The 20275-nt window shown below is 42.6% G+C and overlaps 1 protein-coding gene across 1 annotated transcript; it reads left to right on the forward strand.

Moving 5' to 3' along the window:
- Positions 1-14304: 14304 nt before the first annotated feature.
- Positions 14305-18900, forward strand: LOC118502720 (putative odorant receptor 83c). Its single transcript, XM_036035275.1, has 3 exons — positions 14305-15215; positions 15273-15362; positions 16664-18900. The coding sequence occupies exons 1-3, from the start codon at positions 14343-14345 to the stop codon at positions 16880-16882; spliced, it is 1182 nt and encodes a 393-aa protein (XP_035891168.1). The 5' UTR covers positions 14305-14342; the 3' UTR covers positions 16883-18900.
- The last annotated feature ends 1375 nt before the right edge of the window (positions 18901-20275 follow it).

The raw sequence follows: 20275 nt of genomic DNA on the forward strand, positions 1-20275 counted from the left end.
TACCATGGTCTAGTTAGATTATTTCTAACATTCAACATCCCTCCAACTTCAGCTCCGTTAAAATTTATGCAAATGGAAGCAGTCCTTGAAATGAAAGGCTCTTCAAACTGTTAGTTGTTCATCATCAATGTTCCAAATCAAATCAGAATCGTGTTCTTAACGCAGACCTTACTAAAAGAGTTGCCAATGTTAAGTTGGATTGACCGAGGCTACGAGGCCGCTTCAACAGAATGTGCAGCACTTATCGTAAGTTGCACTGCACCTTGCAATCGTAAATGAATTGAAGATGCTGCCCGTGCCTAGCTCATTAATTGTCTACATGCATCCGGTAGCTAGATATTATTACCAATTTCTTTTTAAAATGCTTAATGGTTTGTTTAAACCTTTTACTATCCTCAGAACTTTATATACTTAAGATGAACTGAGAACTAAAGAACTTAAGGCGATCATTAGTATAAAACAAACGAATAATCAATTTCCAATAAAAACTTACAGCAACTGTGTGAAAAACGAGAGAAAAAAAGGGCCACCCCTGTCTTTGGTGACTTTTACTTTAATCGTTTTAATCGTGTCAAAATGTGACGTCTCCAGAGAAATTTGAGAGCACGTATCATTAGAATCAAATAAAAATTTAAAATTCCAGGAGCAGGATTTTTTTCTCTGGAAAAAGAGGTCAAACCATCAAGCAGGACGAAACAACCCACTAAACATGTAAGTTATCCAAGACCTCACTACAAGCTCAAAAAGTTCAAAAAGCTACGCAGTAATACTCTAATATATGATATTTTGTTGATAAATTGGTGCAATCCGGTGGCCGAAGCGATAACGGCGCCATTCTTCAGATTAAGATGAAAGAAGGAGAAGAAGAAGTTGATTAATGAACATTGAACACCTTCATGAGTTTCAAGAGATTAAGTTTAAATGAAGAGAAATTGCAAAGAGGAATACAAATGAAGAAAACACTGGTTTAAGTTGTCTGTTGACTAAATGTGCCTTACTGCAATTTAGTTTTATCCGCTTTTCCTCATCTTCAAATAACGAACTGACATGCCATGGCATTCAAGCGAATCATCCACCATCTCTACCAAATAGTTGAAATATTGCTCCGATTTTCTGACAAATGCTTGTCTAGCTTTCTTCGTACAGTCTCAGCGTAAAGCAAAATTGGGACACGAAATACACTACCGTCTCCAGTTCAAGGACAAACATCGTGGAACCAACTGTTTTGAAGAAAAGTTCTGTCAGCAGAATCGAAAATCGCTGGGGTTGGGGGGAAATTCGACAATTATTAAACTTGTTTCAACAAACTCCCCGGGAACCTTGGCTCGTGAAAGCTTTGCAGCATGGATCGCGATGAAACAGTTGGGTGGCGGTGAGATACAAGGGTGAAAACATATGCTGATTTGCTTGGCGTTATCGTAGCAGCATAGCTTATGTTGGCTAATGAATAGAACATGTGCAAAATGTTTGCGCTGTTGTATGCTGTACGTCGCTGTTTGTACGTTGTTCGATGAGCAGATGTTGTGCTGTGAGGATGATTGTAACCTTACTTTATTGTTTCAAGATAGGTGGGGAACAGCTGACAAGTAAATTCGTTGTTCTAGACCAGATGCGGTTGATGAGTAACAAAAAGCGGTGTTAGATTTTAAAAAGATAAATATTATATTTGATAAATAAAAAAGATATATTTGATATTATATTGAGATAAAATTTATATTTGAATAATGTTATCTAGTTACAGTGTTTCTCTTGACAAGCGTCTCCATGTTTATACCAATAAAATACGATTTAATCAATCTGAATCATATCGGTGAGATATCTCGAGCAGGGGCTTGATATAAACATGGAGAGAGTTGCTTATTGACTCAGGAAAAACGGTTGTTTTAATGGTCCAACAAGTTCTCGCCCCAAAAAAAAGGTTTTTTTAAAGAATTTGTCCAACTTCTATGTTTCCTTACCATATCGATCCAGTCTCTACCATTTGTTTAGTAAAAACTAAGCCCGGCCTGTCAATACCTTTTTATCTGCTTCGCCAGCTCCTCCGACAGTTCCCAGACGGATGGTACAATTGTTGTCACGTTAATTTTCCTCGCAAATAAAGAAAAACCATTCCTACTGCTTCAACATTTTGCCGACGTAATCAGCACGAACAGATCGAACTTTCGTTTTTTCCTCCTTCGACGTCTTACCAGACCACCTGACCGTACATCTTCCACCATTGCCGTGAGTGAAACGAAACGGAAACTGTTTAACAGTGAAGCTAAACCGGTGACGGAAATCCTAATGATTACATGCCCTCGCTTCCACAGTGAGTGAGCTTTAGCTTGAACTTCGAGCCCTGCGTCCAGTGAGGTCAAAAAGGGGCGCTTGAGGTGTGGCAGCTAGTGAGGAATTTGGTCTCAATTTTATGCTTAGTATGGTCATTTTTTACCACAACATTTGTGACTCGAGGAGCGACGAAAAAAAAGGCGAACTGCTTCAGACCACAAGCAACAAGATAAAAGTACCTTCGTTCGAGTTTTGGGCAGCGCAAAGAAAAACGGACTGATAGCTGAAAAACAATCCACCGCACTGCACACTCAACGGCCAACAAATAGAAAACACAGTGCGACAGATAGTGCGATCGTCGACAAGAACGAAGTCATTATCGTCTCCGAACGAATTGCCGGAATAAATTGAGGAAAACCCCATTTCCATTCGGTGGGCACCATTTAAGCAGGCTCGGTCGGCAATGGCCTCGGCCTCGGGGTCCCGGGCGGAGATTCCCGGGGAAAGCAAAAGTTAGTTAAGCCAATGAGGCCAAACTGACCGGAGGGCGTGGGCGGATGATGTCTGACAGCTTCCCCCGGGGGTGTGCTAGCGGACGGCGATGGGTGGCTCGATATGAGTGGCACGAATCCAATTTGGCGAAAGCGATAGGATGCTTTCGACAGTTACAACCCATCGGACAGCGACACAGGATGAAAGAAAAAAAGCTGGCGAGGAAAGAGACGTGAAGGCATCGGTGGAATGGTAGCTTCACTTGAAAAGCAAAGAAAAAAAAGTGAACTACACAGGAAAAGCAGGGGAAAATTCTTATCATTTGTGCCGGCGATTCGGAAGGCACTGCTGATTAAGCAGGAAAACTTAATTGAAATGGCAATTACTGTGATCCATTGTGCTGGTCCTTCCTCCGGTCTTGCGGCGAAGCGGAAGCATGTGAGGTAAGATTTTTCGCTGGAAGAGGATTGAATGTAGCATTTCCTGTATTTTTTGTGAGCCTTTTTCTTTGAGGAAACCGCTGAAAGCATTCCGTTGAAGGGAACTGTCTTTCAGGGCGGACAGAATTATGTGCGAATGATGCATCACTGTGGCATTATGAACGGTTACGGCGAAATCCATTTATGTTCGTCATTTTAAATTATACATTTCCTACAAATAGGATTAATGTTCTTGAAAATACAGTGTTCATGGGCAAAACTTACTGGCAAATTGAATGTGCGAATAAATTTGGAGCAGTCATTCTCCTAGACTCTTAGAAAAGCAGCAGACTCTTAGGAAAAAAACCTCATCTATCATCTCTCATTCCAGCAATAAATGTCAAATAAATATTTAATACTTTAATAAAATATCAAATAAAGTCTGCTACTGCTTCTTGGTTCTGACTCTAAAGCCTCAAGAACAGTGGCTTCCTGCAATTAGTTTCTTGGACCTAAATAATCGTCCACGTCTATTCAATAGTCTATCACGAGTTAAATCCAGCTTGAAGTGTCAAGTAAGATTGTGACTTCCTAGAAATCAATATAATTATCGCACAACATGGAATAAAGCTCATATGGCACACGTTGAATAGATGCTTTCAACACAAAAAGATTACCCAAATTTGTAGGAATTAGAGTAGGAATTTCCCAGAATCAGCTTTGCAATTAACTTGGCGGAATTTTTCAGAAATACTGGTACTCATCTAGGTGTAGCTTATTGATAATGAGCTGCGATCGTATCCATGGCTGAAAGAATGAGTAAAAAAGTTATCCCGATGAGATTTACTCACACAATACTTAAGGTACCTTCTGCATCGTCTTGCTTCTTTTCAGGGTAGAGTATGGCCAGGTTACCACTCCATTTCCAGGGCAACTCTCCTCCAACCACGGCTGCATCTGATCTCTGACGGGTCAGAATCCACTTGATCCAGACAACGAGTTTGCTCTGCTCCTCCTGGTGGGGCCAGCATTGACTCCAGCATTGGTATCGTCTAGCATTTATTTTCTTTCATCCTGAATCATGTCCGAAATAAGTCATCTTACTTAAATTTTAGTTTCTCTTCAAAATTGAAAATATTTATTAAAACTCGAAGCAACTATCTCCAGTGCTTTGGATTTGCTTTTAGGCTTAACGACTTTCATGATTCGCTTCATGATGGCTATACCTCACGATATCTAATTTCTTCGCTTTGGGCACATATCTTAAACCCGTTTTACTAGGCTTAGTGTCATCGGGTGTTAGCATTATATTTTAGTATATTAGCTAGTTTACAAGCTTTGTTCTGGGTACTTGTGGAAGCGATCTAGAAGATGTAATTTAAAAATTAAAAGTCACTCGTTTGTTTTACCTCCAAGCGACTCTCACGTCGTCATAACTTACATACAAATCTTCGATAACAGTAAAAGAACTGTTTTGACCGTAACAACTTCAAATCTCTTATTCCTGTCTCATTGCTTTGTTCTTATAAAAAATAAAACCAAAATTAAAACCAAAAACCAAACCAAAATCCAAGACTTCATACAAGATGCTACAACCACAATTGTCCTAGCCATCGCCATAAGTTCATCATCTACAACCAAGTATGCCCGGGATAAGGCATACACCAGGGGAGTAAATGACCTGTGTTAATTATACGGCGTCTTCTTCTTTTTCTTTGGCTTTGACGACCAGTGGTGGGTCAAAATATTCGGAGGCCCCGAGCGGAATGGCAATTTAGGCCCCTCTTATAAAGATATTAGAGGGGAACAACAGAATTTGCCTCACCGATGAGGCTCCCCTGACCGACGAGGCCTCGAGCGGCCGTTCCTAGGTTGATCCACTACTGTCGTCATGCCTGCCATTTCTAGCCTACTAGACTTGATGGGGCGGTCAGGTAGCCGAAGCAGCAGCGGCACCGGTCTTCACACGACAGGACCAGGGTTCAATTCATATCGGGACTGCTTCCCCGTACGCAAGACTGACTATTTATTTATTTATTTATATTTTGAGTTAGACGGCTTGACGCCACATTGACAACACCGCATGTGTTGACGATTACAAGTACATTTAAATTAACAAGGCATTTCCTCCCTGTTATTTTGCCTTTCCCGGGCATGCTCGGATGTGGGTATGTGGTGATTGCAGTGTAGTTGTCCACGTCCAATGTGGAGGTTGTGTTGATGGTTTGGTCTGGGTCTATTGTTTTCTATTGATTTGTTGGTGGTAGTTTAGTGTGTGAAGCGGAACTTGCTTCCGTGTAGCGGATCGTCCCCCCGATAACAATACAAAAAGAAAACAGTAATATGTACAGTACAAACATTTGCCTACGCACAGTGTTCTTCGAACTGCCCAGCAGTGATAGCCCAAGCTCGATCAAGCCAGCACCGAACTCAGAAGCTATCGGCGAGTTCCATCCCGTAACAGCAGGGTCTCTGCTAATCACGGGGTCGAACCCGCCGACCACCTCCATATCCAACGCCAGCAAGGCCGCACTCGCCCTATCACGGCTAGACAGAGATGAAGAACACTGTTACAGAAAATGCATGACTGACTATGTTACGGATAAAATCAAGTCATAGAAAGCCAGAAATGGCAGCCCGAGACCTCTCGAGGTTTTAGTGCCAAGGAAGAAGAAGAAGACACTTAGTTGGAAAGTCAGTCGTCACTTTGGGAAAATGGTCTGGGTACGGCGTCTTATAAATAATACATAAAGCAAATAAAATAGAGACGCATGATCCTGAGCATCGCTAAGACACTGGGTCGTTGGATGAAATTTCTTTAGTATTCATCAAGTTTTATAACGCATACGCATACTTCAACCATCAAAAGCTATATTTTACCTCTAAACATCGGAATAACATGTAAACCACCGTAATGCTCTGCTTGTTAGTTTTCCCATCGAAAGTAGCAAGTCCTTTTCCATCCTCCAATCCACACTGGTAAACACCAGCACCAAACAAAATTATTAATACCGATACAACACATCCACCCGTACACACACCCTTACGAACGATAAATATGCTTCACATGCAGAAGGTGTCGGTAAACGTATGGACACGTTTATAATAATTGTACGCTCGTTTTTCACTCACACTTAACCAGTAATTAACGGTAAATAACTGTTATTTCTGGTGCTTAATTGTTCCCGAGATACATTTCCTCTGACCCCAGCGGAACACGGAAACGGTCAGACAACGGCGGAAGTAACGCACTACAGTTGGGAGTCCGGCAAAATGCAGTTCCCGTCGTTTGAATGGGAAACGGGAGGCCTGCTGCCATCAGTCATCAGTTAATTTGTTTGCCCACGGGCCAATCGAGGACAAATGAGTTGTCAAGGTGTGCGTGCGGTACAAAATGAGTGCTACGTGCATTAATTTGTCCATCATTCGTTTTGCGCCACCCGGGCCGGAATTTCCCCCCTTTTTGTCCTTGCGCTCGTTCGTGTGAGTAATCCCGAAACGCGTTTGTGCTGCAAGCTCGTGAAGCTCATGGTGTGGAGGACACACGCACACACACACACAAAAAAAGTAAAAGAATTATGCTGATGCTCAAAAACGAGTTGATTTATGTTCCTACAATGGTTGTGAAGCTCAGTTAATAATTAAAAAAAAACGGGGAAACACACGGATTCACGCTCATTCACGGGTAAGCATTTCCTTACTGTTGCTGAACTCCAGCCAACCTGTCCGCCTCGACCGGACGTGACGGAGACAAGGCAATGAGCTGATTTAACACCCATTAACTGAATTAGCCAGCGATTTATCATTTAATGAACATTTTAAATCTTCACTCGCGCACGACCGTTCCGGGGCGCCCAATCGCGTTTAATGCTTCATGAAATATTCTCATATTCCCAAACAATATTTTGTCCTCGGTCCGCTTACGCTGGACCGAAAAGCTGGACACGGTCGGCCGGCCCATCCCAACGCTTCGCTCGGGCTTCGTCTGTCGCTGATCCCATTCATAATTCGGCTACTTCCGTCCGGTTGGAAAAGTGCATTATCTACCAACATGCTCAGCCCCCCCATCTCTCCCCCTCCCAAAAAAAAACCCAACCCAAACCTCGTAGCCACACCAGCAATCTGTACATTACTGCTCCGACGCTTGGCTTAACCTCCGTGTCAGGGTGGGTCCTCATCATTAAAGTAACGTTCGTGTGGTATTGCCTTTCGGTGGTGGTGGCTGCGGCTATCGGCTAGATCGGTTGCGATAGTCCGGCCGAACGTGAGGTCCCACTGGAAGCGTTTACTAAACGATAAGCACACCCGCGATCCACGATTGTGTAGGTCGGCTGTGTGCACATGTCAAGTGTATCCACCGGGTGCACTCCCGGTTTCCCCGTCGGTTTGCACCACCTCACCCACTTGCGATGAAAGCCAATTAGGGGTGCGTGGCATTAATGCAGCTATCTGCCTAGGTACACCGGTACACCCGGGTACCCGGGCTTCGCAACGGGATAAATTATGCAACGCTCACAACGCCCAACGTGGTGGTGGATTATTGAATTTTAGCGTAAACTATTTCATTTCTAACATTGTCTGCAATCTTGCCCGGTACGAGGCGCTGCGAATGGACGTCAAATTTTCCGGTTAACAACGTTACTAACGATTTTATGCACCAGCACCGGCCGGGGTAAACAATGCAGTTTAGGGCTTTGGAGCAAGCTTAGTGACAATGTTTGACGGGAAGATAGAGTTCAGCTAGATTAATAGGCACTTGCCTTACAATGTATGATTAGATTGTATCCATCGCACGGTATTAAATTAATTAATCGTGAGTGGTGTGTGTGTGTGTGTATATTTTTGGAAGAATATCTTATACTCGTTTTTGCAGTTATTGAGCTACTTCAGCAAAGGGCAGTTTTATAAAAATGGTCTACCTTATTTTGGACAGAGATTATCAAACAATAAAAATACATGAAAAGGTAAATGTCCACCGTGGTTTCCTTTCAAAATCGGCTATCGGAATCCAAAGCTTCATAGAGCTACTTCACAACAGATATCGGGACTACTATCATAGCTCATCAGGATATGGAATCTCGTCATCTTCTTTTTCTTTCTTGACCTAACGACCTCTTAAGGTCATGCCTGTCATTTTTGACTCACTAGGTTTATTGATACCGCATAGTTAGATAGTCAGTTCTCACTATGGGGAAACGGCCCAGATGAGATTTGAACCCCGATTCTGCCGTCCCGTGCGTGTCGCATCTACCTCCGAGATCTAGTCATATACGAGGCAAATTGAGGTCTCAAAGACTAAATCCTATATAAATATTTGATAGAATTATTTTGTTCTAAGCAAAAATGCTTGGCATAATCGTAACAGCAGAAGTATCTGCATTCCCCATCAAACTTAAAGTTATGTTTACCAACTGCCCAAAGTCATGATCGCTGTACAACGAGGCTGATGGTCTTTTATTCCTTCAAGCTATTTGATTGTTTTTTTATCCTTAATGCAATTTTACTTCTACTAGAAAAATAATGGGAACGAAAATTTTACTGAGAGGACAGCCAATCAAGGTCGAAACTAACAGTTAAACCCTTAACAATCTGTCATCCGGAATAAGGATAAGATTCGATGGAGTCTCACTCTCGGTTTGATGATAACAAAATCTGATTCTGTGCGTAACACTTTAAGACCTACAACTGGAGTAAAAGCAAGTTAAAGCAAGTTTACTTAAAAAATAACATAAACTTAAATATAAGTTCTTATCACCATGCTTGAGTGTTGTTGCAAAAGCTTTCGAATTCGTGACATTGGTAGTATGGTTGTCAAATTGGTTATTCGTTAGGAAGATTGGTTATCGCCAATACTTTATTTGAGTTATATGTGAATAACAAATATGTAGACAACAAAGAGAAACTCTGAGCTACGGGCCAAAAATACAGCATCAGTTTTTATTATATTACACCAAATAATAGGATGTTGTAACGGTCTGGAATAATAACGCATTTGGCTTGACAGTCTGTCAACCAAAAAAACCAGGAGCAAGTTTAACATCAAACGGCTGAACTGATCCTACAGGCTTTTTTTGTTGAGATGCACTCAATCATTCTTATAGATGTTGTTAATTGATGTAGCTTTCATGAAATCTCCAACAACAGATTGTTTCCATCCATGTGCTTCTCCCATGTCCTGCTATCACATCGCTTCTTTAGAACACTTCAAACTACAGAATTGCAATGATAATTGAATTTAAAAAAAAACTCTGGTAGTTAATCTAGCGTACAGACATAAATCGTAGCCTCTCCAATTTAGACAATGTGAAAACCATTCAGCTGTACTTTCATTATCGTTACGCGCACCACGTGGCAGAAGCAAATATTTTCATGCGTGATTAAGCTGAAGGTATATTTTTATGACCCTATGGCCTATGAACTATCGCCGTACCTTGCGGTTATCGTTTGATCTATTTCTGCCCCCCAACATGTGTGTGTGTGGAGCAGTTAAAGCTGCTTAAAATATTCCGCATACTGGTCCCGCGGGGGATGCGATGGGGTTTTGGTTATTTATCGCCTGATAGAATATAATGATCTTTCAATCTTGTACCGATAAAGGTGCGACCGATGGTCGGGTTTTTCGATCCAAAAAACCTATTACGTGCCGCTTAGATAAGCCATTTACAAAAGAGGGTTTCTAGAGGCTGCCGGTGTCTTGGAACGGGACGGGTGGCCGTCTAATCGTAATTTTGACCCTGGCCGCTTTGGTCATTTTTTCTCATATCGATAATTTATGCCCATCCCAGCTCCCATCGTTGGCCAGGCGCCAATCCCTTCGGGAGCGGTTTGGGCCAATTCACCAACGATCATTTTCTGATTGGATGAAATTGATATCCAGAATTTGGCTCTCCGCTTCACTCCTCCGAGTTCTTGCCCTCCGAAACCGGACCGCTGATGCTCGAAAGAATGATGCACGGGGTATACGATTCCGAAATAGCCGGTGGCTATCGAGTATCATCATTATCTTCACCATCAGGATCAGGTCGCATAAGGGCGGCGCAGCGCATATTTGCTTTAGCTCTAGAACATCAGCTCTCCGAGGAATCTCGTCCGAAAGGTCCAACAATCACTGCCACCTGGAGATGGAGGGAGTTGTGCTCTAGGGATTGGAGTGGCGAAGACGACTCGTTTGGTCTAGCACAAAGGACACCAGTCAGTTCACTGCCACCGTGCTGCTAAGGGATGGCCCAAGGGAACTTGAACTGGTCGTGAGGAAGACCCGCTGTTGCATGGAGCCCAACCGTCAACTTGGATTCTGGCGCTGGAAACTGGAAAGGGAAGAATCAATCATAGGGAGCTATTTTTCGCAGCGCCCTGTAGGCATCTCGTGTTGCGCACGAACGGAACGGGATGGCATTATCGCAGTACCAGTCGGAAGCAAAATTTCTGACATCAGGTGTCACATACTGCTTGACTGCTTGACGAACACACACTGAAATGCCGATGATGAGGGAGATTTTCACTCCCGAAGCTTCCGGAAACGGTTCGTACACAATTTTCGTTCAACAATTCATTCGCTACGTTCATTGTCTTGCGTGTGAGTTTTTTTTTTCGTTGTTGGTGGTCTGTGATCTCAGTTTGCTCAGGATGTTTTCTGCCCTGGTCCCACACAAGAGACATCCACGAAGGTGAATATACGGCATGTGGGAGGTCACAGGTGTTAGGTTTTATTCCCTGTACGTGTAGGTGGTGTGTGTGTGTGTGTTATCGCATCTTCAACAGGGATGATTTCTGACGAATGAAATCATTTTTTGGAGTGCGTGTTGTCAAATATTCATTCGATTCCGGAACGAACGCTGTCAACGCCCGGGCGCCTTCGACACGTCTCGGTTCAAGTTTCCCTGGTTTTTCTGCACGACCAGCTTCCACCATTCTTTGTGCTTGTGTTGTACGTCTTTCACACGATCATAGATTTTTTTTCTTCTTCTAGGTGCCCGGATTCGATGATTTGACGAGCTGGTGAGGAGTTCGCTTTTGGCATTCGTGACAGCCGGCGGAAAAAAGGGACCCCGTGTTAACCAGTCCGGTAACCATATGGAGTTGGATTTGATATTCAAATTATGAAATGAAAAGGAGGTTAATCGAGTTTTAGCTTCAGTGGATGAGGGATGGGGAGGGTTGGGGCTTAGTCGAGTGGAAGTCGATGTCGGGTTTGCCCAAAAACTTGGGACCGAAAAGACAGGTTCGATAATTGAATTCGTTGTTCGCAAAAAAAAGGTTGTGGCAGGTGGCGCTAAGCAACAAACGATAAGCCAAGACTTATACGGGGCCTAGCTAGGTGTCACAGCTGATAGAGATATGCAATTTACGAAAAGCAATAGATGAAGTTTTTGTATGCAAAGAAAAGTATCACAAAGAATAGATTTGATGAAGCTTAGTTTGAGTATAAGTTGCTAGGTAAATTATTTGCTCTATAAAGGTTAGTTAATTTTGTTCGACATCTGTTCTGTTCTTGACGCCTCTACCATTTAAGAAATACGACCAAAATATACCATAACCACTTCTATTCCCTTGCTGCAATAGATTGGTGGACTTACATGTCCAAATTGTAGATATTGCCTAATCACGGGGATAACTCAAATAATCTTAGATAGCTGCGTTTTTAAGTGAAGCTGGTATTACAATGGGGGGGACACCAAGAAGGATTTAAGAATTGAGGGTCTCAAGGAAGATGGTGATCTACCAAGACAAGGTTAACAATTGACCAAATTAAGATGGACAACAGAGAAGAAGGGTAGTGGCCGACGGAAGGATCGGGGTTAAAATCCCATCCAGACCGCCTCCCCGTACGTAGGGCTGTGACTACCTTGTTACGTGTGAAATCAAGTCACAGAAAGTAAGAAATGTCAGGTCGAGATTTTTTGAGGTAGTAGTGCCATCAAAGAATAAGATATAGAAGGCGATAGATAACTCTGGAAAAGAATACCTTGCATACTAACATCTTATTCGGAGTAGTAAAGATGAAGTCTCAGGACATAAAATTATTTTTACCAGCAACATACAGTATTCTGTCCAGATCCAGAAAACGAACAAAAAGTTAAGCAAAGTCTTCCAATCTGTTGACATTTTGTTTTAATTACAGGGAACGGATTTTCGTCCCAAGGCATTGATCTCTTGAAAAGCTAAAACTGACGATTAAGGAATTCTTCACAACATGAATTTGTCGATATCTTAGCCTTATCAAATAAGTGCGATTGCAAACAACCACGGTTTTGTGCGGCTGCTGAGTTGATGCAGGATGAGCTTGGAGTTCTTGAAGATGCTGCTGATATATGTCAACTGAAATTAGCTACTGTAGCGATGCTTCTAAATTATGTTTGACAGTTCCAATGCATTATTCCCATCTTTGCCATTCTTACTGACTCTTCTGCGGTACAAAAGACAATAAACCGACTAGAAGTTTACAAATTTCACAAATGGATGTTTTCAGTTGAAACAGTGAGCCAAACTTAAATACATGTACATTTTAATATTTTAATTTCAATTTCCGTCTATTAACTTTTTTTTAAAGACTGTACAACGGTTATGAATACTAATACTAACCCCTATTTAAGCTCATAAATCAGCTCTTTTTGGGATAGGAGCTTAGGGAGAGGATAGTAAACGGGAATGAGTGGATGATAAACAGAGACCATAGTACAAAGGGTGGAATGAGGTTTTAAACGCACGCATAGCACACAAAAGAGGATTTTTGCTTGCTTTTGCAGTGCGGCGTGTGAGAACGAATAGCGGGTTTCAAGTATGAAGGGAACGAGAAGGTACGTAGAAAGGATTGAAGCAGGATTGAACAGTGGATTGACATGATTCAGGACACTGCAAGCCGACCAACCGATACCTGTCCACGTAACAAGGAAGTGTCAAGTGATTGGGTCCAAGAATCTTGCGTGCAGCGAACCTCGTGAATGATCTCCACACTTTCTCGTTGTGGTCTATGCGGTGGTCCTGTCGTGTAATGTCATGAAATAATAGAGTGTTAGTATAAGTGAGACAAGCTTACTAAAAGATAGGATTCTAAGTGAATCTTCTTCTTCTTCCCTGGCACTACAACCTCGAGAGGTCTAGGCCTGCCATTTCTGGCTTTCTGTGACTTAATTTCACCCGTAGCAAAGTAGTCAGCTCTGCGTACGGGGAGGCGGTCTGAATGGGATTTGAACCCCGGCCCTGCCGTGTGAAGACCGGCGCCGTTATCGCCTCGGCCACGGGACCGCGTGAATACATCGCAATAAAGACCAGAGTCTAAGTCCTGTGCGGAAAAGTTCACTCGACATAGAGGCCCAGTGAAGTCTTTGAAAATACACTTCAATACTCCAAGTGATTGATGAGCTCTGGCAATAAGGAATTCAATATGGTTGGTGAAGGAGAGACCCCAGCGCCCAGCCCAAAACCCAAGTCCTTGACGACAGCGACTCGGTGGACAGAGATCTGGTCGGTGGTGTAGAGATTAAGAATAGGAGTTCGGGAAGCACTATATCAGGGGAGTTCATAATTTTGTAGTATATTTATTAAAGTACGCCAGAATAAAGAATCCCTTCCCCCTACATGCGCTACGTGTCCTTCATGCAAAAATAGTTGGAATGTAAGTCACACGATAATTTGTTTCATTGATTTGTGCTCTGTTTACAACGCTCCAATTAAATACCATTAGACAATTGAGCTAACAACCCGCCACGAAAGGATATTACATCCTACCAACGCGAACACTATTTAGCGGCAGCAAAAAAAACACCGAACACAGTCGATAGCAGCTGTTGTGCAACATGGGGGCGGTACAGGTGTTGTATTGTATCTCCACTTAGTCGATTATTTATTCAATTAATTTAACGGTTGATTTGCAATTTCATGCATCAGACAAAGAGTACAACAACAACAACAAAAAAACAAGGCCAGCGGGCAAAATAAAGCCCTTCCAGCCAACAGGCGTGCATAAAATGTTTCCATCGGCTAACTGTTGTATGCAAACAGTTTTCGGAGCGGCACAAAAAAGCCTGGATGTCGGTTTGCCGTGCAATTACTTATTCAAACCATATTGACTTTAACGCGGGCAAATGAATTGAGTTATAAAATTGCCGACTGCTACCGGGTTGCCGTCCAGTGCAGTGACTGGTTTGTGGCCACGGTGTTATCATGGAAGCGGCGGAAAAATTCCACCAGTACGAGCGTTACTTGCGCACGCTCTGCAACGTGCTCGGGTTCGACGTGCTGCGCAAAGGGTGGAAGAAAACGTTTCGCACCTACGTGACGATCTTTCTCTGCGGACAGTACTTCCTGTGGATGGTGTGGTCGATCATCATAGCGAGCGATACGTTCGAGCTGCTGAAGTCGCTGTCGTTCATCGGGTTCTTCTTCCAGTGTTCGTCCAAGATGTACTACACGATCGCGAACGCGGCCCATTACTCGACCAACTTTGCTGGGCTGCAGGAAACGATCTACACAGCCCACATGGACGGTACGGAGGAGCAGAAAACGGTGATCGATCGTGTCATTACGGTGGTGCTGCTGGCCACGAAAGCCACCACGGTCCTGTTCACCTCGTCCCTGTTTATCTTCTCGCTCTATCCGGCCTACATGTACTTTGTGATGAACGTGAAGGTGACGATCTTTCCACTGTACATACCGGGGATAAACATTTACTCGTCGTACGGGTACGGCATTACGAACTCGCTGCACATGTTGATAGCGGTTTACGGTTTGCTCGGTGCCCTTACGTCTGACACGGCGTTTATGCTGTTTGTGCTGCATTTCATTAGCTATGTCGAACTGTTCCGAATAGAGTGTGAACAGTTTGCGCGAGATTTGGACGCGTTCGGTCAGCAGTGGGAGTATCATACGGTGGAGTACAAAACATTCTGTCGCGATTGGATGCGAGCACTGTATCAGTATCATCAGCAGGTTATCGTCTACCTAAGTTCGCTGCAGGAGTGCTATCACAGTATCTGCGTGTATCAGGTAGCTTCCTGCAGCTTTTCGATCATGTTCAATCTGTTCCTGGCGTTAACGGTAAGGGTTTCAGGGGTGGATGAATGAGAGGGTAAAGACTGATTGTTTCAATTTCAGACTGACTGGTACGCTACGTACAGTTTTATGGTTATTTCCTGGTTTCAACTGTTTGTCTACTCGCTGCTTGGTACCGTTATGCAAGTTATGGTAAGTAAGAGTCGCAATGCTTCCTTGTTGATGACGCTGATGAGTCACTCTACAGAATGCATCAGAATTGAGATAGTCGACCATTGGTGGATATATTAAAATCAGTGAGCACTAAGTTCCTATCGACTGTAATTGATTTGAATTCTCTATCATCATCATGGTGTCATTGCTCTTTCCTACGGAACACTAGGTAGATTTGTCCAAGAGTGATCAAATTCTGAAGGTCAAATTAACGATAAATCGCTATGATGTTGCCAGACTGCATAAAAAGATGGATTTATAGAGCTTCACAAACCGGTAGAAGATACTTCACAGTAGTGTTGGGAGATTTGGAACTCGGAAGATACGAAGATCTAGTCTCTAGAAAGATTCTTATCAGATTGGATCATAAATTGCGAATTCAATAAGGATCCTCATTCAATTCTGGTTAGGATCAGATTCAAATCCAATCCGAATGCGATCCTCATTCGATCCGCATCCGATCCGTATCCGATTCGCTTCCAATCCAAATATGATCCGAATACGATCTGAATCCAATTTGCATCCGTTGCGATTCCGATTGAGATTCGATTGGGAATCGATTAGGGATCCATTTTGATTCCAATGTGATTCCTTGAGGATTTTAATGGTTTTTGATTTTGATTTTCTTGGGATTAGATTGAGATTCGATTGGGATTCAATTGGGATTCGGTTGGGATATGATTAGAATTTCATGGGGATTTCTTTGGGATTCCTTAAGGATTTGATTGAGATTCCATTGAGTTTTGGTTGGTGTTTGAGAGGGATTGGATGAGAGTTACTGGTTTGGAATAGTAAGCATGGTTGCAAGAATTTTGATGACTAAGTGTGATGTAGTTCAAGACCCATAAATATTAGTGTATTAACAGAAGTTTTTCTTAAATGTTTTATTTATGGAGGCTTTGGGTCTTTGAGACCTCATTAATCTCTTTCATTTAGACGGAAGGGATTTGTATACAGACTCTAAGATTCGGATCTCTATCAGAATTGATTCAAATCCACAATAAGTTTCATTTTTTCCATTCGCTACTCCTCCTTCTAAAGTCGATCGCGCACAACGCTGAAATTATTCTTGTTACACTTTTTTATATCTTACCTTACGGAATTTTAGTCATGATATCCAGAATGTTTCGATTTTGATGTATTCTTAGCAAGTTGTATCTTTCGTAGCTCGTCTCCAAAACCTTGTATCACATTCATAAGCTTAGCATCACCATGAAACTCTATCATGAACAATACCAGGCAATCTTTTACTCAAATTTACAATTTTTGCTCATTTACAGAACGACCGGTTGAACAGTTACATCTCGAACCTGCCGTGGTATTTGCTGCCGACCGACGAACAGCTGCGGTACAACTTTATGCTCGGCCGCAGTCAACTGCCGGCCGAGATGGTCATCCGCAGCGTTGGCCCGATGAACATGGAAACGTTTACCGATATAATGCAGAAAATCTATTCGGCCTTTACCATGATGTACAGCTTTCTGGTGGATCTTGGTTAACGCTATTCGACTCAAACATCATCATCATTCAAATCCACCAGCTACAACGTGCGATTATCGTTGGATTGTTTACATCTTCATAGGGAGGGGATTTGTTTTTTATTTTCTTACACACATTCAATCGAGTATGACTATACGCTTTTACGCTTACACGAAAGGTAATTGAAAGTCGTTCAAAATCACGCCCGTTGCTCATTATTCACCAACTCACTACATCCAACACTTTTGCCGATTTCCCGATTTGACAGCTTCGCTTCTGCAACGACAACCGTTCTAGACGGCCTGCCATTTCCGGCTGCTCATTCGCTGCCGGCGCTCATATTTATAACCAATTTAACCTGTCATATTCAGTGAACGATGACACAGGTAATCACTGTGCAGCAGGTGTAGAGCAGCCACCAGATGGTAAACAGCTCACCGCCACGGTAAGGCCACCGCACCCACGCTATGGTTAGAAAAAAAAATGTTTTTCGAACTTTGAGCACAATTTTGAGCATAATAATGATAACAACAGTGGGAAGCAAAAATTGTGAAAAGAGTAGGCAACTTACAGCAAAAAAAAGAAAAATGGCTCAGGAAATGGAAACTCTTAGCAGCATGTGTAAACAAAGTGTTCTCCCGGGACGATGCTGGGAGCGGAGGTGCAACGGGACGGGAAGAAAAATTAAAAGTGAAAAAATGTCATAAACAGTGACGTCTTTTATGTGCTACACGTCTGGCTGCTGAAATCTTTCAACAGTTTGTGTAGCATTTTTCCAATTTTTACTTGCCGTGTGTTTTTCTCTTCTTTTACCTTTCAGCCGCATTCAGGAGTTGCTTCAGCTCCGGCTCCGACTAAATGGGGCGCGTGCGTTTTTCCGAGCCTTTTTTTTTGCTTCGCTTTTTCGCTTCCTCTTCTTCCTCTGTTGTGTGTGTTTGTTGCAAAAGACGGGTTTGGTGGGAGCATTTGTTGCCACGAGCCAAAACTTTTCTTTTCCTTTCATGTCGTACCTGTAAGTGAACAGGGCTGCTGCCTGTTATCCTTTCATTTCGCTCGCTATTCTTGGGCTGCTGTGTTTTCCGTTTTTCTTTTTGCAGTTTTTTGTTGTTGCTGATTCCTTTGGCCGCCCTGTTTTAGCGTTCGCTGCTAACCGTCGTTTTTCTTCCGTCGCTGGAAGGGATCGGGATGATGTGATGATGTTCAATCTTCCGCGCCCAACCCACGCGATCCTTTCGCGCGGGCTCACACGCGTACGTGGAAAGCAAAAGCACCTTTTAGATGTGTTTGATAAAATGATAAAAAAGTGTAATGAAGCGGGGGAGGAAAAAAAAAGAACTGCAAAACGCTTGCTTTGAAAAATAAGATCTGACCGACGCAGATAGAAAGGCAGCCATGAGGCGATACTGTAGCGAGCCTAGAGGAGCGTTGAGCGGGAGCCAGCCAGCAGCACAGTTACGGGTACCACATTAAATAGCGTTCCTGAGGCATATTCTGCTGCTGCTGTTTTCTTTCTACAGCGGCACGTTTGAGCTTGTGTTTAGGTCGTTTATCAACTGGCCTCCGTTTCCATACCGGGCCAAGGGATGAAAGGTAAAAGCAAAATGGTCCGGTAAGCAAAAGGGGTTGCACAAATGGCTGGCTGGCTGGTTGACGGGAATGAAGGAAGAAGGATGGTAAGAATGAAATTAAAAACCGGAACCGGAAAATCCTATTGCGGCGTGCAGCGTGTTTTCATGGAACTTGTTCTAGTCAGCCGAGATTTCCTGTCACTGGCGCTCAATGCTACGGTTTAATATTCATAAAGCGCGCACCCACACACACACAGAAAAAGATCCAGGTGGATAGCGTGTGCCAAGAAAGCGGCACGGGGAAAACACGATCCCGAAGTATATCTCAGATGCAACCGTAATGCTATTTTCGTGTGAACTTGTGAGATAAAATGGTGAACCGGATGTACGGGGGTTAGGTTTTTGTTTAACTTTTGTTGGGTGCTGTTTGGAATGCAATAAAGTAAGTTTGTCTGATGCCGTTGAAGTAAATAAAATAATGATTGATTTGTTTATTTTCGATAGTGGCTTTATTGTTCAATGATGAGTGATATTAATATAAAATAAACCTTTTGCATGATGGGCGGAATCATTGACGCCAGTTTATTCTCGGAAACATTAACTTCCTTGCTCTAGATAGACAATTACGGCCTCGTCAGTTATTACGACCAGACTTTACATCAACAGCACATGGCGCTAATGACCCTCTTATTAAAAAAATATTTGTGGTATAACATGATTTAGGCGACTTAAAAGATTTTGACGATATGGGTTTTCTACTGCTTCAGCACTTTAACCTCGAAAGGGTTTAGGCTTGCCTCTTTTGTATTCCTGTGACGCGATCTAACCCGTAGCTGGAGAGTCAGGCCTGCGTTATGGATGGTCTGGATGAGATTTGAACCTGGGTCTTGTCGTCTTAAGACGTTTGCCGTTATCGCCTCTATCGTAGGCAAATATTGCTCGATAACTAAATAAACGTAACCGAGCATGCCCGGGATATGGCAAATGACTAGGAGGAAATGCCTAGTTAATTTTCTTTCATTGTTTGTTTTCGTGAATCTAATTCACAGTCACCACACGCGGTGGTAACAATACGGCATCAGTCCGTAATAATTAATAAATAAATGATAAATAAATAACTAAATGAGGATTAGATAAAAAACAAGAAAAATTTATTTGGAAACAGATTTGGAGGCAAAGTTCGAAAGTAGGTAGTAACTGATGTCGAAAATTGGAATTTGCATCTTGATCGGCATGTGGCTAACAATCAGTTGAGTAATTCCACCATACACAAAGATATAGCTGTGATATGTAGTGCATCAAACTGTTAGAAGTGCAGATGCAAAACATATTTAAATATAGGTGGCTAAGATTAAGTGTGAAGTTAAGAAAAGCCCAAAGGTACCTCATCGTGAGGTTTAAACAATCCCGTAACATCAAGTAGTCGATAGAACTTATTCGTTGTCATACATCGGTGATCCAGAATCAAATGGAAAACCCTCTAGAGAGCACTGTTTTGTCGGTAAGCTTACTAGAATTTCCTCAGGAGCAGACCAAGAAGCCGCAAGAATTTTTAATTTTAGATATTGTTTCTTATAGAATGGGCTGGCCGTATTGCTTATATATTAGCTCTTATTGAAGTTGTATCGAAATTTATCCACTTAGGCAGAATAAAGTAAACTTGTTGAAGATACGGCACACGAGCGAGAACAGCACAAATTTGTCAAATAATGTCCGACGTTTAGTGACATAAGCATTGTCCGAGTACTGAGTTTCCAGGCAGGCAAGAAAGTGTCGCTACAGTCCAATTTAGTGTATTTGCTCTCCTTTCGAGGTATCGTTAACCTTATGAGTTCAAGTTTAAGG

This window comes from Anopheles stephensi, chromosome 2, assembly GCF_013141755.1.
Source record: "Anopheles stephensi strain Indian chromosome 2, UCI_ANSTEP_V1.0, whole genome shotgun sequence".
Taxonomy (NCBI): Eukaryota; Metazoa; Arthropoda; class Insecta; order Diptera; family Culicidae; genus Anopheles; species Anopheles stephensi.